Source organism: Narcine bancroftii, chromosome 4 (assembly GCF_036971445.1).
Source record: "Narcine bancroftii isolate sNarBan1 chromosome 4, sNarBan1.hap1, whole genome shotgun sequence".
NCBI classification, from domain to species: domain Eukaryota; kingdom Metazoa; phylum Chordata; class Chondrichthyes; order Torpediniformes; family Narcinidae; genus Narcine; species Narcine bancroftii.
Window position 1 is genome coordinate 77,361,216 of NC_091472.1, and position 26,498 is coordinate 77,387,713.

Below are 26,498 nucleotides of genomic sequence, written 5' to 3' on the forward strand. Positions count from 1 at the left end.
TCTGGAGAGGGCTGGAGTTCACCGTCTGGCCACTACTCCATCACGTGACTCCTCCGGCCATTGGTCACTTGAGAAACCTATTTCATAGGTACAATGTAAATGAGTGTTGCATTCTTCCTTCTCATTGTAAATGATCCCATCAAGGGATTGATACAACTAAGGTTTTAATTTAGTTAATACACATCTGTGTTACTACCTCAAATGATAACTCGTTCTTTATTTTGTTCCTAAATCTTGTATCTATACCTGCCTCTTGAATGAATGCACAAAGATCTGCACTTTTGACAGTGGCTGCAATTTGCACATACAAGCTGATTCTATTTTCTAAAATGCTTATTTATAATTTTCCCTTTTGGTTAAAGGATGTTGGGTTCAACATGTGTGATTTAATGGCACAGTCTCCACCTGTACTTTGCACCATTCTCTGTCCTCAATGCCCTTTAACAGATCTTAACTAGTCTATACTCATTTTGTTGTATTTAAAATCAGAGTTTGAATAAGATAACTGCATATCTGATCTATCTTTATCTTGTCATTAATCAAAGTATTACACAGTACCCAATGAGTTTGAGAATTAATTTCCTCAAGCTGTGCTTTGGGAGGTCTGAAACTTCAGGCTCAAGTCTGAATTTAACCCCTTTCTGGCCAGAATCTTAGGGACAGCACAGCTGTTTGAATTTCTAATAAGCTTTAGTGGTTTTTTTTAAAAAAGTTTTCCGGTTTTTCTCAAATCTGGGGGATCATTTGGTGCTCCTGCCACTGAACTCTCTTCTTTGTCACCTTCTGATACCACTCCAGTGCTGGTCATCTTTTCACCCATGTCTGCAAACTTAATTGTGCAACACATTTGTTTCTCTGTATCCTTTCCAAAACTTGTGCCCTAACTGTATCCTAGATTTCTTCTGACTTCACAAATTCCTTAAATTTCTCATCCCTGTCTTTTTGAATTCTTCAAGAATATAGTACATTTGTCGACTTCTTGATCTATGGAGACTTGTAGAAATACTTTGTTTCACCTTGCACCTGCTCTGTTTTTAAAGAACAAATGAAAGTTTTTGAAAATGCAGACGCTGGAAATCTGAAATAAAATCCGAGAAGGTTGGAAACACTCAGCAGGTCAGGTAGCATCGTTGGTAACAGAAACAAAGTATTTTAATCTGTTTGTTCTCATTTCCTTTTGTCAGATCTAATTTCTCTGTCTTGAACTCTCGTTTCAACATTTTAGCTACTCTTAACATTTATAGTTTAAAAAAAATTCATTAACCATGGATTTTATTTTTGGATTTCCTCAAATGGAAATCTTCTTTCTGTATTGTGCTCAACTTGTGCACAGAGGCATTCATTATTATGATTTGAAGGTGACAAAATCCAACTTATGCAATGTTTCCTGGCAGATATTATATGTAGACTTCTACTATTGTACAATCTTGGTCCTTTTCTTCTTCATGCATTTTTGGTAATGCTCCCACTCTGAACTATTTTTCTCAAAGTTAGGGATACTGGGCTTCCTACTTCCTGAATAAATTATTTAGTTTGTGTTATCACTTACATTATTGCTCCATCTTCTTCAAAAATAACATTGAATTTAATTTTATTGTCACATTGAAGAAAATGCAGTGCAGGGTTTTGTTTTGTGTGCTAACCAGGCAAATCAACCCATACTTAAGTACAGAAGACAGTACAATAATAAAACATGAGTGCCAAGTTGTAGCGTTACCGTAAGTCAAAAAGTTCAGGATATAATGTTACTTGGACAAAGTGCAGGATATAGCAAGTACAGTTAAATAGTGCAAGGGCATCCTGTTTCACCAATGAGCAGTCCATTCAAGAGTCTGCTAACAGCAAGAAACCCTTTGAATCTGATGTTTTATGTTTTCAAGCTTGTATCTTCTGCTGTTGAAAGAAGGAAGAAGTGTGCATCTTCAGCAAGATGGGTCCTCTAACAAATTGATAACTTTTCTAAGGTAGTAGGGGATGTAGATGAAGTTGAGGGATGGATTGCCTGAGTTTTTCCAGAAACTCTCTGATTAGTGCCTTCCTTTTGTGTTGTTTCAAGAGTAGACTATTTGTTTGCAATTATCACAAAACATGGGCTCTTCTCACTAATAATCTTTGACATATTTTTGGGTCTGCAGCAGGAAGTGTGTAATCAACTAGCAAATTCAAGGTTGAGAATCCAGTTAAGTAATTAAGGAACCCCATAACAGGTGAGCATATGGAAGGCATTCAAATAGAGGAATGTGAATAAATGCCCACATCTCTGAGCATGCTGCTTTAATTTTTTTTATATAGCAAGTCGGATTGAAAGATTGGAAAACAATAGAAGAACAGATCCTTTTTGGGTGGAGAAAATTGGTGAAAAGGGGAATAATGGCAGAAGCTTTTGGTGACAAAATAAAATCATCCAAAATGGTTAATAGAGAATTAGTGTAAATGGTGTCAGATTCTGTGAAACAGAATGTAGGCCTTGTAGTTGAGAAGTCTCGAGGCAAAATGAAGCCTATTATTAATATTGTCATCTCAGACCATAATGTAGTTATTGCCTATAGAATTTTCAATTTTTTCCATCAAGAATATACACCTTTGTGTATATGACCGTAATGAACCAAATGCAACAACATCATATTTAGTGACCATTTTGATGGGATTATATTCTTGGATCCCAAACAGTCAGTGGGGATTAATGGAGCAAATGCTTGGGGAAATCTGAGAGAAGAGCATAAGAATAGAAATAGGCTATTCAGCCCATTGAGCCTGTCCCACCATTTAATAATGGTCTGATCCATTTTCCCACTCAGCCCCACTCCCCGACCTTCTCAATAACCTTTAATGCCCTGGCTAATCAAGAATCTATCGAACTCTGTCTTTAATACACCCAATAACCTGGCCTCCACAACATCCTGTGGCAACAAATTCTACAGATTTACCACCTTCTGACTGAAGAAATACCTACACATTGTAAGGAGACACCCTTTAATCCTGAGGTTGTGTCCTCTTGACCTAGACTCTCTCACCATGGGAAACAAACTTTCCTCATCTACTCTCTCCATGCCTTTCAATATTTGAAATGATTTAATGAGAACTCCCCCCCCTCCCCCACCCCCAAACTCATTCTCCTAAATTTTTACAAATGCAGGCCAAGAGGTGTCAAACGCTCCTTCTATTTCATTCCGGGAATCATCTTAACAAATATCTTTTAAACCCTCTCAACTTCAGCTTATCTTAAATGAGGAGCCCCAAAAAAGCTCACAATACTCCAAGTGAGGTCCCACCAGTGCCTTTATAAAGCCTCAGCATCACATCCCTGCTCTGGTATACTAATCCTCTTGGAATGAAAGCCAGTATTGCATTTGCCTTCTTCACTGCAGTCTCTATCTGTAAGTTTACCTTCAAGCTATCCTGCATGAGGACTCCCAGGCCTCTTTGCATCTGGATACTTTCAATTTTCTCCCCATTTAAAAAAAAAAGGCTGCCTGTATTTTTTTTTTCTGCCAAAGCATATGACTGTCCACTGTGACTTCTCTGTTCATTCTCTTCAATTAATCTACAGAAGAAACTGTTCAACAAACAATGCTATAGCCTTGTCGCTTCACTCTGTCCTGGCCCACCTGGAGAATGACACCTCATTGACATTAGCTTGCCGTTTAATACAGTCATTCCCCAAAGGCTGGTGGAGAAGCTGTCCTCGCTGGGACTAAACACCCCTCTCTGTGATTGGGTTCTGGACTTCCTAACAGAAAGACCACAGTCTGTCCAGGTCAGTAGCAGATCATTGAGTGCTGTCACACTGAGCCTGCTGCTGTTCATGCTACTGACCCATGACTGCATTGCCAAATCCAGCTCCAATCGTGTCACCAAGTTTGCAGATGACATGAGAGTAGTATATTACTCCTCAGCAACAATGATGAGTCGCACTTCAGAGAAGAGGTGGAAAATCTCACAAAATGGTGTAAGAGTAACAAGCTGAGTCTCAATGTGGACAAGAAGGAGATGACAGTGGACTTCAGGAGGACCCTCCACTACACATCATTAACTCTGTAGTAGAGAGAGTGGAGAGCACCAAGTTCCTTGGTGTTCACTTAACTGATGACCCATCATGGACACTCAACATCTCCTCACTTGTTAGGAAGGTGCAACAGCAACTTCACTTCGAAGATTAAAGAGGGCAAGGCTACCAGCCACCATTATGTCAACCTTCTATAGGAGCTCTATTGAGAGCATCCTGATCAGCTGCATCACAATGTGGTCTGTACAGTTGCTGCAGAGAAATGGATCGGAGGTCAACCACAGGACCATAATAGTGGCAGCGAGGATCACTGGAGTCTCCCTCCCCTTTCCCCACCCTGATGAACGTGATCTACCTGGATCAATGTCTGAAGAGGGCACGCAAAATCATTGATGACCCCTTCCCACCCTGCACACAGCATCTTTCTGCTGCTCCTGTCAGGGAAGAGATACAGGAGTATCAGAACCAGCACCACCCGGCTGAGAAACAGCTTCTTCACATGGGCAGTGAGAATGCTGAATGCCCAAAGGAACTGCTCGCACTAAACCTCCGAGATTCCTATATGTACAAAGCAAATTTTTTTTTTATATAGCTATACTACTTGTCCTGCATATGTATTTGTCTGTATGTCTGGTTGTGTGCATGTCTTTGCACCAAGGATTGGAAAACATTGTTTTGTTGTGTTGTACTTGGACAATCAAATGACCTTTGATTGTCCTACCTTTGTATAATCTGCAAACTTGGCCACAAAGCCATTCCTTTAATAATCCAAATCATTAATATCCAACACAAAAAGAAGTGGCCCCAACATTGACCCCTGTGGAACACCACTAGCAATTGGTAGCCAACCAGAATATAATTAATCCTTGTATTTGAACTCTCTGCTTCCTGCCAATAAGCCAATGCTCTACCCACGTGAGTATGTTTCCTGTTATACAATGGGCTCCTGTTAAGTAGCGTCATGTGTGGCACCTTATCAAATGTCTCTTAAAAATCCAAATACTCAACATTCACTGCATCTCCCTTATCCAGCCTGCTTGTTGCTTCTCAAAGAATTCCATTAGGTTTGTCAAGGAAAATTTTCTGTTAAGGAAATCATGCTGGGTTTGGCCTAACCTGTCATGTGTCTCAAAGTACTCTGTCATCTTATCCTTTACAATCAACTCCAACATCTTCCCAACTACTGATGTTGGGCTAACCAGTCAACAGTTTTCTTTCTGCTGCCTCACTCCTTTGTTGAATAGTTGGGTGACATTTGCAATTTTACAGTCCTCCAGGACCATGCCAGAATCTATTCCTGAAAGATCATTACCAATGCCTCTCCAATCTCTACTGCTTCCTCTTTCAGGACCCAAGGGTGCAATTCATTTGGTCTGGGAGACTTATCCACCCTTAGTCCATTCAGCTTTGAGCACCTTCTCCTTTGAAATAGTTACTGCACTCACTTTCCCTCCCTGATACCCTTTAACATCTGGCCCACCGATTATCCTATATTTACTTGCACCTCTTTTATTCTTTATATACTTTTTGTATCTTCTTTGATATTATTTGCTAGCCTACTTTCATATATCTTTCCATCCTTTTGAGTTTTTTAGTAATCTTTAAGTTTTTTAAAAACCCCAATCCTTTATCTTCTAACTCCAATCAGTGGCGCTGTAAATGTGTTGCACTTGCAGGACCTCTACCTTACTCTGCCTGTCATTGGTACCAATATGTACCATGACCTCTGGCTGATCACCCTCCCCCCTTAAGAATGTTCTAACCTGGTCGGAGACGTCCTGGACCTGAGAGGCAACACACTATCCTGGGGACTCTTTTGTGGCTGCAAAATCTCCTTTCTATTCCCCTGACTATTGAGTCACCTGTGACTATCATTCTACCTGGCTTCACCCTTCCCTTCTGAGGCTTGGAGTTATCTGCTATTGCTCTAGCTGCTGCTGCCTGGCCCATATAGGTCATCTCCCTCAGCAGTATCCAAAGGGGTAAATGTTGCTGAGAGAAATGGCCACAGGTGTACTCTGCACTGCCTGTCTGTCCCTTTTCCCTCTTCTGACTGTTACCCAGCTACCTTCCTCCTACCTCTGAGGTGTGATTGCATCCCTTTAACTCCTATCAATCACTCCTCTGCCTCTCAAATGATCCAGAGTTCATCCAAGTCCAGCTCCAATTCCATAATATGTTCTGTCATGAACTGCAGTTGGGTACACTTCTCACAGATGAAGTCACCAGGGATAGCGTTGACTTCCCTGACTATCTCCATTCTGCAAGAGGAGAATGTCCTTACCCTGGCTGTCATTTCCACTATGAAATAGATGAAAAAAAAGTTTTAAAAGTCTGTCCTTCGCTTGCCTCAATTTCTGTGCTGTCTCCTCAGCCTCTGAGGCTTTGACTCGCAAGGCTTTCGTGAGCAAAGTCCCACTCCTACCCTGAGTCACTCACACACTGGCTGTGTAGTTATGTGTTAGAATAACAGGGTTTTAATAATTGGTGATTTTAACTTCCCTAATGTTGATAATAACTGCACGGGGATTAGATGGGGCAGAATTTAAAATGTTCTGAAAAGTTTTCTGAAGCAATGGTCTAAATTGGGAAGGAACTACTTTTCCACTCAGTGGGAACAGTGATCATAATTATATTAGTTTCATTATAATTTTGGACTGGGCCATGACAATGTCTTCAATTGGGGAGACAGGAACTCTCAAAAGTAAAGTTGATTAGGAGAGACTGTGTGCAGGGAAAGGGACGTCTGGTTTTTAAAAGTGGAATAGGAGTTCAGGGCTTGCATGTTACAGTAAAGGTCAAGGCAACAAGATTTGGACACCTTGGTTGTGAAGGGTCAAGAAAAATGTGTATGGCAGGTATAAATAGCTGGAATCATGCTAGTGAGGGATGTAGGAAATTAGGAGGGCAAAAGAGGCCATGAGATATCTCTGGAAGATGAGGTTAAGGAGAATCCTAAAATATTCCATAAATACATTGAGTGAAAGGGTAGCGAGGGTGGTCCTCATAACCATCAGTGTGGCCACCTATGAGTGGGACCATAGCATATGGGCAAGGTCTTAAATTCTTCTCATCTATACCATGGCGAAGGGGATGGAAGCTAGGAAATTCAGGGAAGGGATCAATGATATCCTGTGGTATATCAGCATTATAAAGGAGAAGACAATGGAGGTCTTGAAACATATGAAGGTAGATTAAACACCAGAGTCAAACAGCTGTTTTGTAGGAAGCAAGGAGGGAGATTGCTGGGCCCTAGCAAAGATCTCTGTGACTTTGTTAGCTTGAGATGAGGTACAAAATGACTGAAGAACTGTCAGAAATAAAACTTCTCACACATGAGTCTCTTTAAAACTGATGACACGACAAGCTTTATTTACAAGTCTGCAGAGTTGGACTCAACTGGTTTCTCACCAGTTAAGCCCCGATACATACAGTGCATTGATTTTTATACCCTTATTGTTTGCCCTTCCCCTTCTTATTAATACTATTTTAATTGGTTAGTATTACAAAAGCATTCTAAGTATAACTGCATTTTTAATTATCACGTTCGTTACGTACGCTGTGAACTCTACATACACTAAATTCTGTTTCTCACCCTTCTTATCAATCCTTTGTCTCCTGCATGTCTCTCACTATGACCATGAAAAGATAGGTTTAAAAAAACATATTCAGCAGATCCTTTTGTCCTTGACTGCTAGTAAACTCCCTGTCCGTTCTGGCTTCCCTGTTTATGATTAATCATCACATTTTAACTTAAGTCATTTTAACCTAAATTCTCTATATAACAAGAACTGCCTTCATTTAAGAAGGACAACCATGGAACTATGGGCCTAACATCAGTGGTGGGAAAGTAACTAGAGGGGATTAGGAATGACAATTTATTTGCATTTGACAAGTCAAGGACTAACAGTATATAGATATGTTTTTTTTAGTGTAGGTCACATACAAACACTTTAAAACAGATCATATTTAAAATACTGGAGCTCTGCTAATGATGGACATATCACCCCTCGAGCCTTTGCAGAAGCTTTGGAGAGTGCCCAAGAGACTTCACTAATGGATTATTGTTTACAAAAAGGCAACAGATGAAAGAACTTGTCAGAGCAGCATTCGATCTGGAGTGGAACTTGTTGTTCTAGGAGGGTCATGTGGTTTTGCAAACAGAATCAAACCGGCTTTCTCTGAGAGCAACACACACAGATCAATTCTGCAGTTTTACAGTCAGCAGCAAACAACTGGTCATCGCACCATAGGAACCACGTGATTACTCAAGAGAAGGTACAAAAAGGTTGTCTATTTTAGAAGGCACGATTTATTAAAGATTGCATTGGCTGGGTATGTTTTTCCTGGAGTGAAAGAGGCTGAGTTTTGACATGATAGAAGTGTTGAAACCTATGAGAGGCATAGGGTAGATGGCTAGTACCTGATGGGGGGTGTCTAAAACTTGAGGGCATTGGTTTAAAGTGAGGAGGAGATTTAAAGGGGATCTAAGGAGTAATTTTTATAGAGTAGTTGAATGTGCCCAAAACATAAAAGGAAAATGAAATTAATGCAGGAAAGAAAAGATTTGTATTGATAGATGTACGATGATGAAAGTGTTTGGGAAGCAGAAGGGGTGGAAGGTGAACAAGTCACCTGGACTGGATTGACTAAATCCAAGGGTTCTGAAAGAAGAATCAGAATTTATTGTCATGAGCAAATCATGAAATTCTGTAGCTCAAGAGATTGTAAATTAATTAGTACTGGTTTTTCAAGAATGATTCCAGAGGTCTGGAAAATTGCAAATGTCATTCCACTCTTTAAGTAGGGGGAGAGGCAAGACAGGAAATTCAGTGGTTCTTGAATCCATTATTAAGGATGAGGTTTTGGGGTACTTGAAACACATAATAAAATAGGCCAAAGTCAGCATTGTTTCCTTTGGGGGAATTCTTCCCTGACAAATCTGTTGGAAGTCTTTGGTGAAGTAACTGCAGGTTAGGTAGTAGTAGTTTATTTATATAGTTCAGTGGTTCTCAATCTTTTTCTTTCCAGTCACATACCACTTAAGTATTCCCTATGCCATAAGTGCTCTTTGATTAGTAAGGAATTGCTTAAGGTGGTATGTGGGTGGAAAGAAAAAGTTTGAAAACCATTGTTTTAATCATACCTAATTGACTCATTATGTGCACAGTTTCATAACTCCAAAGGAAATGGGCCAATGACAATTTTTCTCAAGCAAAATATTTCAGTAACAATTGGGTCTTAACCTTCCCACTCACAAACCACCTTTACTAATCACAGAGCACTGATGGCATAGGGAATACTTAAAATGGTATGTGAGTGGAAAGAAAAAGGTTGAGAACCACTGATATAGCCCATTTAATACAATACATGGTGATCCAAAATGCTGAACATACAATTAGAAATAAATTGATTACTATCTAAATGATGACAGGCAGCCAAAATACTCTGGCGTGACCATCTTTTTACATAGACTATCCAACTTAGAACATAAATTATTTAAACCCTAATCTGTTTCTCCCGATCGCAGCAATGAACAACTTGCCAATTTCAAATGAACAACAGTGCTCAAACACCAGACTTGGAACTCAATGAACAAGCAATGAACATAAATAAGGAGAGACAGTGGATGTTCAAAAGACCTTTGACAAGGTACTACACATGAATCTGATAAACAAGACCAGCCCATGGTATTACAGGAAAGGTACTAATATACTAGTATGGATTGAAGATTGGCCGACTAGCAGAAGGCAATGGGGGGTGTGGAGGGTGGAATCAAGGGGGCTTTTTTGGCTGGCCTGCTGATGACTGTGTCCACAGGGGTTGGTAGACCAAAGTCTATTACTTTTCATGCTGTATATATATATATATATATATATATATATATATATGATTAAAATGAATCAATTGATGGCTGTGTGGAAAATTTTGAAAATGATAGAAAGGTATTGGACTACATTTGGAGTATTGCGAACAATTTTGGGCCTCATAATCTAAGGAAGGATAGAACCATAGAACATTAAAACACAGAACCATGCTCTTCTAGTCCTTGTCAACTATTATTCTTCTTAGGCCTGATAGCCTAGCTTAGACCTGCAGCCCAACCTGTTTAACCTTTCCCTGTAACTCAGTTCCTGAAGTCTGGGCAACACCCTAGTAAATTTTCTCTGCACTCTTTCTATCTTATTGTTATCTTTCCTGTAGTTAGGTGACCAAAATTGCACACAATACATCAATGTCTTATACAACTTTAACATCACATCCCAGCTTCTATATTCAATACTTTGATTTATGAAGGCCAATATGCCAAAATCTCTCTTTACAACCATATTCACCTGTGATGTAACTTTCAGGCAACTAAATGTCTTTATTCTCAGATCCCTCTGTTCTATCGCACTCCACAGTGCCCTATCATTTAGCGTGTACGTCCTTTCTTGGTTTGTCCTTTCAAAATGCAACACCTCACACTTGACTGCATTAAATTCTATCTGCCATTTTTCAGCCTGTTTTTCCAGCTGTCTAGATCCCTCTGCAAATTTTGAAAGCCTTCCTCACTGTCCAAAGCACCTCCATCTGCAAATTTGCTGATCATTCAGGTCATTGATATAGATGACAAACAACAATGGTCCCAGTATATTCCTGTCAGGATCAAAGGCAAGGTTAGCAGGCATAGAGAACCTTGGTTTTTGATCAGCACAGGCCTCCTAACTGAGAAGCAATCATCCACTACCACTCTCAGGCTTCTCCTATGTAGCCAATATCGAACCCAGTTGACTACCTTCCCACGAATACCTAGCGTCTGAACCTTTCTGACTAACCTACCGAGTGGGACCTTGTCAAAGGCCTTACTAAAGTCTATGCAGACAACATCCACAACATTTCCTTCATCAATTTTCCTGGTAACCTCCTTGGGAAAAACTCCGTAAGATTGGTTAAACACAACCTACCATGCACAAAGTCATGTTGACTATCCCTAATCAGTCCCTGGCTGTCCAAATATTTGTACACCCAATTCCTAAGAACACTTTCCAATGATTTACCTACCACTGATGTCAGGCTCACTGATCTCTAATTTCCAGGGTTACATTTGGAGTCTTTTTTTTCAAACAAAGGAACAGCATGAGCTCCCTTCCAGTCCTTTGGCACCACACCTGTGACTAAGGACATTTTAAATATTTCTTTTTAAATTGCCAAAGCCTTTGCAATTTCTATAGCACTTTCCCTTGAGGTCTTGTCAGGCCCTGGGGATTTATCCACCCTTGTTTAAGACTGGAAACACTTGCTCCTCTTTCCATGATCTTGTTTTCCTTACTTCCCACAAATCTGTGCCAGTTTCCTGAGTAAATACTTGCGCAAAAAAAAGCATTTAAGATCTCTTGCCCTTCTCTTCTGGCTCCATACAAAGCCAACCACTCTGATCTTCAAGGGGGCCAATGTTGTTCCTTACTATCGTTTTGTTCTTAATAGACCTATATAAACTCTTAAGCTTTGGCAGACAATGCAAAGGGAAATCCTGTCTTCTTTTCGCCTTCCTCGTTTCTTTCTTGAGGTTTTCCTTGCATTTTTTTAATACTCCTCATGTATCTCATTTGCTCCATGTTACCTGTACCTGTTATACATCTCTTTCTTCTGAACCAGATCCCCAATATTCCTCAAAAACCAAGGTTCTCTATGCCTGCTAACCTTGCCTTTGATCCTGACAGGAACATACAAACTCTGTACTCTCTAAATTTCACCTTGCATTGCACATCCTTGCCTGAAAACAACTTACCCCAACCCATGTATTCTAGATCTTTTCTCGTATCCTCAAAATTGACCTTTCTCCAATTTAAAATCTCAACCTGAGGCCCAGACCTATCCTTTTCCATAATTAACTAGAAACTAATGGCATTATATTCAGTTGACTCAAAATGTTCCCCTACACATACTTCGGTCACCTGCCCTGTCTTGTTCCCTAATAGGAGATCCAATATTGCTCTCTCTCTCTAGTTGGTACCTCTATATATTGATTTAGAAAACATCCTTGCCTGAACACATTTGACAAACTCCAAGCCATTCAGCCCTTTTACAGTATGGGAATCCCAGTCAATATGTGGAAACTGTTTCCTGAAGCTGTATGCTATCTCTACAGATTTGTTCCTCCAATTCTTGCTGGCTATTGGGTGGTCTACAATACAACATGTACAATACAAACATACCTTTCTTCTTCCTCACCTCTGCCTATATAGCCTGAGTAGATGAGCACTCTAGTCTGTTTTGCCTAAGCACAGCTGTGATGTTTTCCCTCACGAGCAAACAATGGAAACCCGGAACATTGAGCATTGGAGAAGGTCTAGGGGAGGTATACAATATTGATCCCAGGAATGAGAGGGTTAATGTATGAGCAGTGTTTGATTGTTCTGTGCATGTACCTTTTGGATAAGGAGAAAATCTAATTGAAACCTGTAGAATACAGAGAGGGGCTGCGTGGAATGGATATTATGTTTCTAGTCGTGGGAGAGTCAAGGACCAGAACACACAGCCTTAGTATTAGGAGACACCCCTTTAGAGCAGAGATTAGGAATTTTTTTCAGTAGAGGATGGTGAAGCTGTGCAATTCATTGCCACAGGTGACGTAGAGGCCATCTCATTGGGTATATTTAAAATGGAGGTTGATATGTTCTTGATTAATAAGGGTGACAGTTTATGGGTCAAAGTCAGGACAATGGGATGGAGTGGAAAAATACATCATCCCATGATTGAATGGCAGAGGAGACTCAATGGGCTGAATGGCCTTATTCTACTCCTACATTGTGCAGTGGGCCAAAGGATTGCCTTCTTTTTTGGGGGGGGGGGGGAGTTTCATATGACGCCAAGAGGATCTTGATGACAAAAGGAACAGGGGACTTGAACTGTGTTTCAGGGAAAGGTTAAACCAGTTAGGACTTTATTCCCTGGAGTGCAGAAGAATAAAGGAGATTTGATAGAGGTATATAAAATTATGATGTTTAGAGTAAATGGATGCAGGCTTTTTCCACTGAGGTTAGGTGAGATACAAACCAGAGGACATGGGTTAAGGGGAGAAGATTTTTTTTGGGGGGGGACGACATTTGGGGGTATTTCTTCCCACAGGGTGGTGGGAATGTGGGATGAGCTACCAGTTGAAATGGTGAATATGTGGGAGGGGTGTGGAGGGATATGGATTGGGTGTGGGTCAGTTGGACTAGGCAGAACAATAGTTTGGCATAAACTAGAAAGGCTGATGGGCCTGTTTTCTCTGCTGTAATGTTCTATGGTTCTGAGATGAATGTAAAGATTACCGTTGAGATCCAAAGTCATTGCACTGTACCATTTGGATAGTGTTTTTTTTTTGGTTATGTTTTGATGGGTGAACGATGCCCACACTATTTTGAGAAGGATCCTGACTGATGAGTAATAAGGAAGAGCTGGTTGAGACAAGTTGAAAACATGTTTAATTTTAATCAACATTTATTTTGCAACGTTACTTTTAAACTGATGTAGTGTACTTGCAGTTACAATACAAATAAGTCTGTCATTAACTTTTACAAAACTAATAACTGTATTGCTTGAAGATAAATGACAATGTTTGAGTGACATTACACAAGTTTGATTGTATCATGTATAATGATTCATTAATAGATAGTGTTGCCAAAATAGCCAGTTCCAAAAGCAAGTTTATATGGGTTTTAAAACAACGTATAAATTTCTAATTGGGTTTAAAAAAAATTATATATATTGAATGAATACAAGAATTGAAACAATCTTGATCATGTTTATTTTAATCATCAATTTATACATTCTAATTTCTAATCCTCTTAACGTAAAAGCAAAGAAAAATGCCATGCGTGAAGGATTATACACCACTGATTGATGCTAGGTTAATCCCTCATACAGGCCATCATCAGCTTCAACAGAAGCCATGAGTGAAATGGACATTAGTAGTTCTTGGAGATGAAAGCATGTGTTTTGTTGTGTACCAAGTCAATATACTGCCAGAAACGTTCTTAAAATATTGACTATTCTTAAAATATAAGGAGAAAATAAATTATTTTCAATTATGACCTGATTTTAAATGAAAGTTAATTGGAACACTGGTACTCAATTCCAAATAACTAAAATATTTGAAATGTGTTGAGGTTGACAAGCAATAATTAAAAAAAATCATAATTGGAAAATGCATTTGAATTGCTCTATTAAAGTAAAATCTTCTGTGAGAAAATAATTTGCGTTTTAAATTGGATGGTCAAAATATTTTGTCATAATAACTTTTAATATTAGAGAGCAGCTTGTAGGGGTGCTGCCATACAGTTCAATGTTGATTTCTGGTTGGTGTGGAGGGCATGTGCTGTTCTTGTGACTGTGAGTCTATTCTGGTTTCCTCTCCTATGCAGTTGTGTTAACTTGTGTGTGACTCTGGGATGATCTGATGGAAACATGGGAAGAATGAAATAGGATTAGTGATTGATGATCAGCACAGACTCAGTGGGCTGAAGGGCCTTGTATTGCCTGCTTATATATTTTCATCTGACTTGGACTTGCTGTCAATGCATGATCCCTCCTCCGGTTCTTTTTTCACATCCCCTATTCCCTTTGTCCCACCACTGGGGATCAAAGATCTTGTTTATGCTCCTCACCATTTGTGTGTGGAGAGAACAAAGAACCTGGTTGTTTGTGTGGGGTTTGGGGAATGTCAGGCAAGGCAGCTAAGGAGGAATATCCAAGTGATGATGGCCTAAAACTATAGGGAAGTTTTTTTTGGTGAAAAGTAAGATGGTGGAGTCCGGCAAGTAGGATGGGAACCTGGAGGAAGAAGCACAGTTAGCATAGGTTTTCTCCAGGTTCTTGCTGGTTAATAGGTGAATTTGGGCAGACAGTTCCATGGATGGGAGGGGATCAGTTATGGTTCTTAGATGAATGCCAGCAAAAAAATGTTGAAGCACAAAATAAGGTAAGATTGAGAAGTTATGTATGCTGGAAAGTAAGGTAAAGCTGGATAAGATGAAGGAGTGACTTCTGAAAGTCATGTCAGAAGCAATAATAAAACATTTTATTTTGAAATATTACACCAGCTTGATTCTTTGGAAATTTGATCACGTAATTAAAGCATCCCTCTTTGGGTAGATTACTAACTTTTTCATATAATTTCACACCAAACCAAAATGCACCACTTTCAGATTGCTGACGTTACTAAGTTCCTGTAAAGGAAGAATACATTTTAATAAATATTCAAAATACATAGAAGGTATAAATTGATTTGTCTAGTGAGAATCTAATGTATGATCGGAATTGTATGTAAACTAACACTGTTTCCAATATTTTTAATATTCTCAGAGACTTGGAATGTGAAGTAAGATTTAGCATTTACACCCAGTGGTTCTGATTTCTACAGAGTTGTACTTTGAAGGTTGTTCACACAAACTTGGATAGATGTTGAGAACTCAAATTAACATCTTTCTATGTTTATTTGGGGCCACTTCTAAACAACTAAGGAAAAATTTTGTCTAACCATTTGAAAATGCTGATTTTTCACAAGCCCATCATTTTACTGCAGTGAGTCAGCTTTCGAGGATTCCTACTTTAGTGTCAATAAACACTGAGAGCAACTTGTGAATGTGACTGATTTAAAAAAAACCTTTGTGACAATATCGACTCCCCTAATACAAATATTGCTTCAGAGTCACAAGGGTCTGATTTGTTTGAAAATATCTAGTCAAATCTCTTCATGAGAAATAATTAAGAAATGGTTACTATTTGTGACTCACTCCACAGAAAAAAAAACTGCCACCAGATTCTAATCTCTGGACTGCAAATCCCACCTACCATCACAATAATACCACTGAATCCTGACTTTCATTTCTTACTACCTCAGCTGTCCCATCCCTCACTAAATGGTGGGCTCTGATACATGACCTTTGCAAATACAAAAATTAATTTCACATAAAATTACAATGAAATAACAAATCTTACCTGTGGTTCTGTGCCATCAAACGAGTTCCCTTGAAAATACACAATGTATTATTTTTTGTTATTCAATGCTATTTGAGATTTAATGACCATCATTCATAAAGATTATGTATGCAAACAATTAAAGTGTGAATTATTTTGGAAAAATTACAAATACTAACAATTAAAAATAGTCATGAATTTTCAGAATGAAAATATTTGTTGTGATCAGCAAAATTACATTAAAATAGAGGTGAAAGAGGTCATTTTAAAATATTAACTCTTAAGTAAACTTTTAGTTCCTTGTGAACATTTTAGGCAGTTTATTTATGAAGTAGCAAATTTTCCAGATTCTCACTTTATTTTCTTTTCAAACATTTACTTGCAAAATTTATTTTACCTGCCTGGGTCCAGGCCAAGGGGTCATCAATCAGTCCTGAATCATAGGTGTTGCACCCAAGTTCACTGTCCGTATCACCTGTCAAATTTTGGAATGTTGGCCTGAAGAGAGAGCTATAAATTAGCACCAAAGTTGTCTGAATACCTCCCCATTCCAAGATTCCTTTGTTTTATCTGTAAACTTTTTGTTGACAGAATGACTACCAGTTTAAAAATACTTTTTTTCTTGTAATTATTGAATCAGTATTTGGTCTCTCTACATTTTTGCCCTGCGTTTTCATCTTTTGAGCAACTAAGGTTTTGTCCAGAAAATGGTTTGATATTTTCTGTTACAATCTAACAAATGAATGCTCATAAAAATCAATTTGAAAAATATCAACTATGCATTGTAGTGACAATAAGCATGTGCGGTAAACCTCATCCTCTCTTGAATCTGTTTTTCTTAAACCACAACCATTTTCCTACACTGGAACTGCATGCCTTTAATATCTTGACATTTTTCTGGGGCAAAGACTAGTTTTACATTTTTGAATTTTTTTTTAAACTTTATTTATTCATTCAAAATACAGATAATAAGTAACATATATAACAATAAACAAAGCATGAACATTAGATTTTATATATATTTTAAAAAAAAGAAAGAAACCCCCCCCCCCCACTTTCAGCCAACTCTCCTAAGGAGAGCCATAAAGGAAAAAGAAAAAAATAAAGGAAAGTAAAGCATACATATTAAAATCTAGTCAATATAAATCAAAATGTAAATATTCTGATTATAATAACCACCTATTAATAAAAGAAACTATAGTTTTCCACGAAACATATGTAATTTTTTCCATTATTAAACAATATTTCATCTCATTATGCCAAAAGTCTCAAATTTAATCATTTCAGGTAAAATCATATCTCTACCAAAGATCAAACTTGATAAAAATACGCTTACGCTTAATCGGACTGTTTAAACCCCGAACATTAAAAGTAGCAAACTTCAACTTTGACATATCCACTAATATTACTAAAAACTAATAATATCAATATATAAAGACTCAGATCAACGTAAATAGGCCCTCCAATAGGAGAAAAAGAAACCACAAATTAAAGTCTAAATAAAATGAAAATAAAAAAATAAAAATAAAAAAAAAAACCCAAAAAAACTACCAAAAGGTAGTAATCCCTAAACAAAAGTTGGGTGTGGATCACTCACCAGTGGCTGATGACTAGTAGAACATAGAGCAAATTTCTCCCTCCCCAGCCAAACAAAGAATAACAACAAGATATCATAATGACATAAAAAGAAAATAAAAATAAAAAAGTTCTTCTATTCATCCAAGAAATTCCAGACTCGGCGACCCCATTTCTGCTGTTTCTTCCATTTCCAGAACAACCAGATTTTTCTTTAGGAGACAATGGTGGACTACATCTTTGTCCTCTTACATCTGGCAACGAATGAGCAAAACTCATTGCTTCACACTCATTCTCAAAAAACCGAGATTGAAAGTCTCCACAAAACACCTTCCACACTGCCGGATAGCGAAAAGTAGACTTATAACCTTTACACCACAAAACTTCTTTAACTGGATTAAATCGACGCCGACGCTGAATAACCTCTTGACTCAAATCAGGATAGAAAAAAACTCTACTATTCAGAATCATAAATGGAGCTTGTCGTTGTCTCGCGTTTTGCACTGCTAAACGAAGTATCGTTTCTCTGTCTAAATAATTCAAGCATCGAATTATCATGGGTCTCGGTGGTTGACCAGGCAGAGGTCTTCTTCTTAAGGCTCTGTGAGCTCTTTCCAATACCAGACCTCCAGAGAAAAATTCCTGCCCCAGTATTTGTGGAATCCATTCGGTAAAAAACGAAGAGGATCTTGTTCTTCCATACCTTCTGGCAAACCAACAATCTTCACATTATTCCTTCTCCTTTGATTCTCCAAATAATCTACTTTCCTCTCTAACTCCCTCTCATGTTCTCGCAATTCTTTAACGAATTTTTCCACCTCCAACACTTTTTCTGTATTAGAAGCCATTTGTTGTTGACATTTCAAAAAAGCAGCCTGAAATTGTTTAAAATCCTCACAAGATGCTTCCACACATATTTTAACTGTATCCAGTTCCAAACTGAGCCTCTGAGACATTTCATTCAGCATAGGCTGAATGATAAGGCTTAGCTGTTTACATTGTAATTCAGAAAAGCTCAGCCCTGCTTTCTCTTGCGTAGTGGCAGACTGCATCTCAACAACAGGCAGTTTAACAGTTTAACTGCGGGTCTGAACTCCCAGCGTCGGCACCCCGACTTCCTCAGGGGGCCGACGCTGTTCTCCCCCCGCAACCCGTTGTTGCTTCAAAAACTCACAAAAAAGACCAAAATATTCAGATTGGAGTATATCCTGGGGTATTTCAAGCAATGGAGTCATCTTCTTACGTGCCCCCTCCATTAAAGACAGCAGGCTGCCAGAATCAGGATCCACATTGGGGGCACACACACCTTCCTCCTGAGAATGGGTAATTCCAGTGATGTCCTTCTCCTGGTGAGTAGAAGTCATTTTTTCAGCTCCCAAAGGCAATCTCTGTGGTTTAGGCTTGAAAGAAAGCAAACCTGAAGTTGTAGCAGACTGTTTAGGCTCTAAATCTTCAACACTCTGAAAATGTAGTTTCTTCTGTACTTGAGGTTTAATCTTTTTACCATTAATAGCCATAACAATTCCTTGATACTTTAAAAAATTTAAACCTGAAAACAAAGAGTTAAAAACTAGTTCTTAACAGTCTGGCCAGAGAGGTCGATATACATAAGAAGCCACCCATCATCATTGCCAATGTATAAATCATTTTAAATTTATGTGGCCGCTAATATTATGAGGGGAGAAGGAGAGGGGAGGGGTGAGGGGAAAGATGTGATGATATGCTGCGGTACATCACTTGGCCATCAGGTGGCCTAGAGATACGGCACCTGGCCTAATGACATCCAACCACCAGAGGGCCCATGGTATAAAGTTGAGGTCCCGACCGTGTGCTCTCTCTTTCTCCTCGGGATCACACTGTGAGCACAGCTAGCAGCCAACTAGATATTTATGTGAGTGAAATAAAGCTGTGCTGCCTCAAACAGTATTGTGCTTGTGTTTTCCTTTAGTGCAGCCTGCCACAATTTATTCCACTCACATAAATATGGCCAGCAGGCAAAGATTGCCCCTGACGTGGGCGATCCCACCCTAGCACGAGGAGGAGATTGAGGAGGGGGATGAATCCTTCATGGTTGAAACATGTGCGAGCCCCCCCAAACCTGGTGGAGACTGGCTCAGACAAGGGGATGACAGCGAGGATGCCTACCAGGTAAGGTCGGTCCCTGGGGAGCCCCACGTCCATCAGTGGAGGGGACAATCCCCAGCCCCAGAGCGATTGGGGCGCCTAGAAATGAATCAATGGCAGCACCTCTCAATGATGCTACGGCCAGAACCCCTGGAAGTAGACCCCCCCCCCCCAGTGCACGCACACACTTCAGCTACTGGAAACATTGTTTCCTGAACTACGCTCACGTGATGTTGCTGACTGCGCACCTGGAAGACCTTTTCATGCTGCTAGTGGCCCAACTGGGAGACCTCCCATATAGGTTAGTCCAGCACTGCGCCTCATCCAGGGAGGCTATGGACATGGCTCCAGTCCAACTATCTCCAAGGGGTGGCAAAGTACACGTGAGACATCGTTTCCTGACCAGAAGATAGCAACCAGGGAATTTCATGCTCTCAGTAAGAGCCCTAGGATGCAACTTTCGCACTAGAACCCCACAGCAAATAGCACAGGACCTGATGAGGGACATGCTGGTGGCGGGGTCCGGTCAAACAAAATCTGCCAGCGGCTGTTAGAACAAAGAATGGTATCCCTGGAAGAAGCTGTGAGGGTGGTAGAGGCGATGGAGACAGCTAGAAACAACCTCGGGGAATACCTCCCTGACCACAGCAACCCTGCTAGACTCGCTAACACCCCATCAAGATCGGGCCGATAATGTGGAGTCGACAACGGCGGCTCAGCTAGATGCAACCTGTAGATGCCAGTTCTGCAGTCAAAACCCCCACCCCTGGGCACGATGCCCGGCAAGAGACGCAACTGCTCAAAATGTAGAAAACAAGGCCGTTATGCTCGGGTCTGCAGGAGCCCGTGGGCATCCGCCAAGAACCATTGTCATGTAAATGGAAGGCAGGGTAGCTCTGCTTCTTCCCCAGGTCAGCCAGGAAGGAACGCCATGTGCACCCAGAGGGAGCAGCCACCTTGGACCCGGGATCCAGAGGAGCGCCAGTACTACAGAGACCGAGAAGTGCACGCTGGCTTCCCCCAGGATCAATCAGGCGAGTCCACACAATTTGTCAGAGGCTATGGTCTCTGTGTGGTTGAACGCTTCGAAGCAACGCAGCGAGAGTTTGAAGCTGTTGGATGCGTTGGGTGATTATGGGTTGAGGTCCAGCTTTTCTGGCTTCAGGCTCTGTTCCATTATCAAAAAAACTAATTAATAAAAAAACTGATGAACCATCAATTACTTCAAAGACTAGAAGTTGTAGAGAAAGTGCTAGGCTTTTATTAACAACAGAATGGATGTCCGCCCATGCTGGTCGACTGCCCTGAACTGAGGAGGGAGCTGTGACACAGTGCCTTTATTCAGGAGCCAGTAGGAGGAGCCTCAAGCACAATCAGCAAGGGGTATGTCCTAGCACATCCAAATATATATATACAGCACATCCAAACATATATATACAGTGGTTTACAACAGTACAAAAATCAGGAAACCAAGATGGAATCTTTTGGAAATTATCCCCTCGACCACCCCCCCCCCCCCCCCCACACCCCGTAACAAGTTTCGATGACAAAAACATTATCAAAACATTATCATTTACTTACATACACGGAGCCAATTTTGGATTCAATTTGCTAATCTCCCTTGGTTCTCATAGACTTTTCTTGATAAATCTGCCTTGTGGAACTTGGGGTAAACACAAAATAGATGTTGACTGCATCAATGATGCAATCGACTCTCCTTGTTATTGTTTCAAAAAAAATTTAACTGTTACTCAGTCAAACTTCCTTTCAACAAATCCTCACCAACTGGCCTTGATTAATCTGTGCCTTTTTAAATAAAGATCTATGGCAGTGGTTTTCAAACTTTTTCTTTCCACTCACCTACCACTTTAAGTAATCCCAATGCCATAGGTGCTCTGTGATTAGTAAGCGATTACTTAAAGTGGTAGGTGAGTGGAAAGAAAAAGTTTGAATACCACTGTTTTAATTGTACCTAATTGACTTGTTATATGGAGAGTTTCATAACTCCAAAGGAAATGGGCCAATGACAATTTTTCTCAAGCAAAATATGTCAGTAACAATTGGGTTTACAGCAGTGATTCTCAACCTTTTTTCCCCACTCACCTACCACCTTAAGTAATCCCTATGCCATAAGTGCTCTGTGATTAGAAAGGCATTACTTAAGGTGGTAGGTGAGTGGGGAAAAAAGGTTGAGAACCTCTGGTTTATAGTTTTATTCTGTTCCTTAGAACTGGTTACAACAATTTACCCATCATCAAAGTTAAGCTAACTGGCCTATAATTATCCAGAGCCTTTCTCAATGCTCTGGAATCCAAAGCCCTTATTCCTGCAGCTGTACATTTAACCGAATTCCATTTGTATTCCTGTATTCACTGACCTGAGGCACTGGAGTAATCTGGAGATTGCTGCCTTCAATGTCTTGCTTCTTACACATTTCTCTTCATTCTTTCAAAATATAACTGTAGGACCACAACCTTTTTTCTACTTATGTCATTACGAACCATAACTGTTGGCTATTCACCCACTATCCAGAATGTTATGTAGCCAGTGAGCATTATCAGGAGTCCTAGTGTCGATCTTAGAATCACACATGCAACTACAGAAATATGTTTAACCTTCCCTCACTTTGGAATTCTTCAAACTATCACCATCTTGACCTCTTGGCTCTCACCTGTATATCTGAATCACCCCTAGTATTATTATCTTGGCTCTGGTTGTACCCTCTAGAGCAGTGCTTTTCAGACATTTTCCTTCTACTCACATACCACTTCAAATAATCTCTAGGCCATAAGTGCTCTGTGATTAGTAAGGGATTACTTAAGGTGGTATGTGAATGGAAAGAAAAAGTTTGAAAACCACTATTTTAATCATATCTAATTGACTTATTATGTGCATGGTTTCATAACTCCAAAGGAAATGGGCCAATGACAATTTTTCTCAAGCAAAATATTTCAGTAACAATTGGGTCTAGAGCAATGATTCTCAACCTTTTAGTCACCTCTACATCGGAGACATTAACTGATTGGAAGAAGAAATGATTGGAGGAAGAAGTCCCTATAAAAGTGAGGGACTGTCTAGTGGAGCGCTCATCAAGACCAAAGTCGGAGTGGTAAGGCTTTGGTTTTGGTTCAACAGGCTTCTGTGAGAACAGGTAAGAGGCAAGGAATAGATTGAAGTCAGAAAGGGCTACTCTATTTGAGGAACAAAAAAAGGATTCAGTAGATAGGCACAGGTAAGGGCAAGTTTTAGATATATGTTTTGTTCATCTCGTTCAGCAGTTTTCAAACTGCTCCCCTAAATTCACATTCCACCTTAAGCAATCCCAATAGGCCCTTTCATAAAGCAAAAAAATCCTAACATAAAGGCGGAGATTCCCTGCCCTCACATCGGAAAACTTACCATATAACCGTTTACAGCACGGAAACAGGCCATGTTGGCCCTTCAGGTCCGTACCAGTTCACTTGAACAACTTCACTAGCTACTTCATGAATGCTCCCTGAACGGCTCCAAGGCGCTGACTCCAATCCCTCTCCGAGGTAGTGTCAGCAGTGAAGTGGAGCACTCTGCCACGCATCATGAATGTACTGCCGTTTCAAGAGGCTGTCTAGGGTTGGGCTGATGATGTCGTGGTGATGCCATCAGCTCACGACCTACCTCACTTTTCTCTCTCCCACTCCATGACCCCCTCAGGGCAGGGACGACCAACATGGACTGTCAGGGCAGTGAGCCCAGGCCATCAAGAGGCAGCCGGGGTGGGCTTTTTCAGCCCCGCTGCCCCCCCTCCAGCACTTTACCAGGCGACTTTGGCCTTCGGGGCAGCTCGTCGACGTCAGTGACTCAATATGCAGCAAAGCGTACCCATAATCCCCCATGAAGCTGGAACCAGTGTGAGAAATGCAGAGTGGTCCCTGCTATGTGGAAGACTATGGGTAACAAAGTTGGCTATTGCTTGGCACATATGTATGGCGTCATGGCACCAGTAGCCACGCCTCCTGATGTGGAGGCCGCCTATGAAAAGGCCTTGGGCCATAAATGCTCTGTGATTAGTAAGGAATTGCTTAAGGTGTTATGTGAAGGAAAGTTTGAAAACCACTGTTTTAATCGTACTTTATTGGCTTGTTATGTGCAGGGTTTCATAACCCCAAAGGAAATAGCCAATGATAATTTTTCACAAGCAAAATATTTCAGTAACAATTGGGTTCTCAACCTTCCCTTTCCACTCACATATCACGTTAAGCAATCCCTTAATTAATCACAGAGCACTAATGGCATAAGGATTGTTTAAGGTGGAATGTGAGTTTAGGGGGTGCAGTTTGAAAACTATTAATCTAGTCATAGACAGTGGGAATGGCAGCCAAGGCAGGGGAATGCTCCTCTTGTAAAATATGGGTTGTCAGAGAAGCCAGCAGTATACAAGACAACTTCATATGTGGGAAGTGCATCCAGTTGCAGCTCCTGACAAGCCGATTTAAGGAATTGGTGCTGGAGGTGGATGAACTACAGATCATTCCAGAGGCAAATGGGGGGGTGATAGACAGGAGTTACAGGGACACCATCACACCTAGGAGGCAGGAGGAGGTAGATGGATGACAGTCAGGAGAGGGAAAAGGAACAGGCAGGTAGTGCAGGGTACCCCTATGGCCATCCCCTCAATAACAAGAATACCATTTTGTATACTGTGGGGGTGGGGGGAATGACCTACCCGGGACAAGCCACAGGGATCAGGTTTCTGGCATGGAGTTTAGTCCTGTGGCTAAGAAGGAAATGAAGGAGAAGAGATGAGCTGTAGTGATCCCTTAGGTGGGGGGGGGGGGGGGAGAGAATCCATAGTTAGGGGGACAGATAAGAGGTTCATTGGAAGAGATCAAGTATGTTGCCTCCCTGTGTTATCTCAGATAGAGTTCATGGCATTCTCAAGAGAGAGGGTGAGCAGCCAGATGTCATGATCCATGTAGGGACCAATGATGTGGATAGGAAAGGTGAGGAGGTCCTGCAAGGAGAAGTCAAGGAGTTAGGTGGTAGATTGAAGGACAGAATCTTCAGGTTAGTGATCTCATATTTGCTACCCATGTTACTTGCTAGTGAGATTAGAAATAGGATAATGCAGCTTAACATGTGGCTAAAGGCATGGTGCACAAGGGAGGGTTTCTGGATCATTGGGCTGACTTCTAGGGAAGCTGTTACCTGTTCCGACAGAATGGTTTGCATCTGAACTGAGGGGGACTAATATCCTTATGGGAAGGTTTGCTAGTGCTGCTCTGGTGGGTTTAAAATAGATTTACAGGGGGAGGGGAATTGGAATGCTAGAGCAGATAGAGGATGGAGAAGGATAAAGATAATGTTAAAATTGCATGCACCATTAGACGTCAATGGGTGGTAAGTGGTGGAAATGTTCTCAGGTGCATCTATTTCAATGCAAGGAGTATTGTAGGAAAGGCAGATGAGCTTAGAGCATGGATTGGCATGTGGAATTATGACAATGTGGCCATTAGTGAAATTTGGTTGCAGGAGAGGAAGGACTGGTAGCTCAATGTTCTGAGTTTCTGCTGCTTTAGATGTGATAGAACGGGGGTGGGGAGATGAATGGGGAGGAGTGGCATTGCTCATCAGGGAAAATATCACAGTTGTGCTCAGGTAGGAGAGACCAGAGGGCTCGTCCACTAGGCTTATTGGGTGGAGCTGAGAAATGGAAAAGGTATGACTACACTCGTGGGTTTGTATTATAGACTGCCAATAGTCAACGAGAATTGAAGGAGGATAACAAACAGCTGCAGGATACATAAGGTTGAGATAGTAGGAGATTTTTTACTTTCCACATATTGACTGGGACTGCCATAATTGTAAAAGGACTGCATGGCTTGGAGTTTGTCAAATGTGTTCAGAAAAGTTTTCTAAATCAATATATTGAGGTAACAACGAGAGAGAGAGAGAGAGAGAGAGAGAGAGAGAGAGAGAGAGAGGGGATACTGGATTTCCTATTAGGGAACGAGACAGGACAAGAGACAGAGTTATGTGTTGGGGAACATTTTGGGTCCAGTGATCATAATGCCATTAGTTTCAAGTTAATTATGGAGAAGGATATGTCTGGTCCTTGAGTTGAGATTCTAAATTGGAGAAAGATCAATTTTGAGGAAATGAGAAAGGATCTGCAATATCTGGTTTGGGATGTTGATTTTGGGCAAGGTAGTGCGAGGTAAGTGGAGACCTTCAAAGGTGAAATTTTGAGAGTACAGAGTTTTTATGTTCCTATCAGGATCAAAGGCAAAGTTAGCAGGCATAGGGAACCTTGGTTTTTGAGGAATATTGGGGATCTGGTTCAGAAGAAAGAGATGTATAACAGGTATAGGTAACATGGAGCAAATGAGATACACGAGGAGTATAAAAATGCAAGAAAAACCAAGAAAGAAATGAGGAAGGCTAAAAGAAGACATGAGGATACTTTGGCAGACCATGTGAAGGAAAATCCTAAGGGTTTCTGTAGGTAATTAAGAGCAAAATTGGTCCTGTGAAGATTAGAGTGGTTGGCTTTTGTATGGAGCCAAAAGAGATGGGAGAAGTGTTAAATTGCTATTTTTCATCAGTATTCACTCAGGAAAATGGCACAGAGTCATGGGATGTAAGGAAAACAAGCAAGGAGGTCATGGAACTGATAAAGATTAAAGAGAACCAAGTGCTTGCTGTCTTAAAGCAAATAAAATGTCAGATTTCAAATTTATTGTCAGAGTACATACATGACATCACATACAACCCTGACATTCTTTTATCCTGTGGGTGTGACAGAATTACCACTTATTGATTGTGCAAACAAAAAACTGTACACAGCATAAACATGTAAACAGTGAACAGA

General features: G+C 40.4%; 1 protein-coding gene across 7 annotated transcripts in view; it reads right to left on the reverse strand.

Moving 5' to 3' along the window:
- Window positions 1-13,764: 13,764 nt before the first annotated feature.
- Window positions 13,765-26,498, reverse strand: part of wdpcp (WD repeat containing planar cell polarity effector) — a 291,775-nt gene continuing 279,041 nt past the window's right edge. For all 7 annotated transcript variants that reach the window (XM_069931706.1, XM_069931705.1, XM_069931702.1 and 4 more), the window contains 3 exons: window positions 16,350-16,450; window positions 15,974-16,002; window positions 13,765-15,201 (listed from right to left, as the gene is read on the reverse strand). In XM_069931706.1, the coding sequence (XP_069787807.1) occupies window positions 15,151-15,201; window positions 15,974-16,002; window positions 16,350-16,450 (181 nt within the window). In that variant the 3' untranslated portion in view covers window positions 13,765-15,150. The remainder of the gene's footprint in view (window positions 15,202-15,973; window positions 16,003-16,349; window positions 16,451-26,498) is intronic.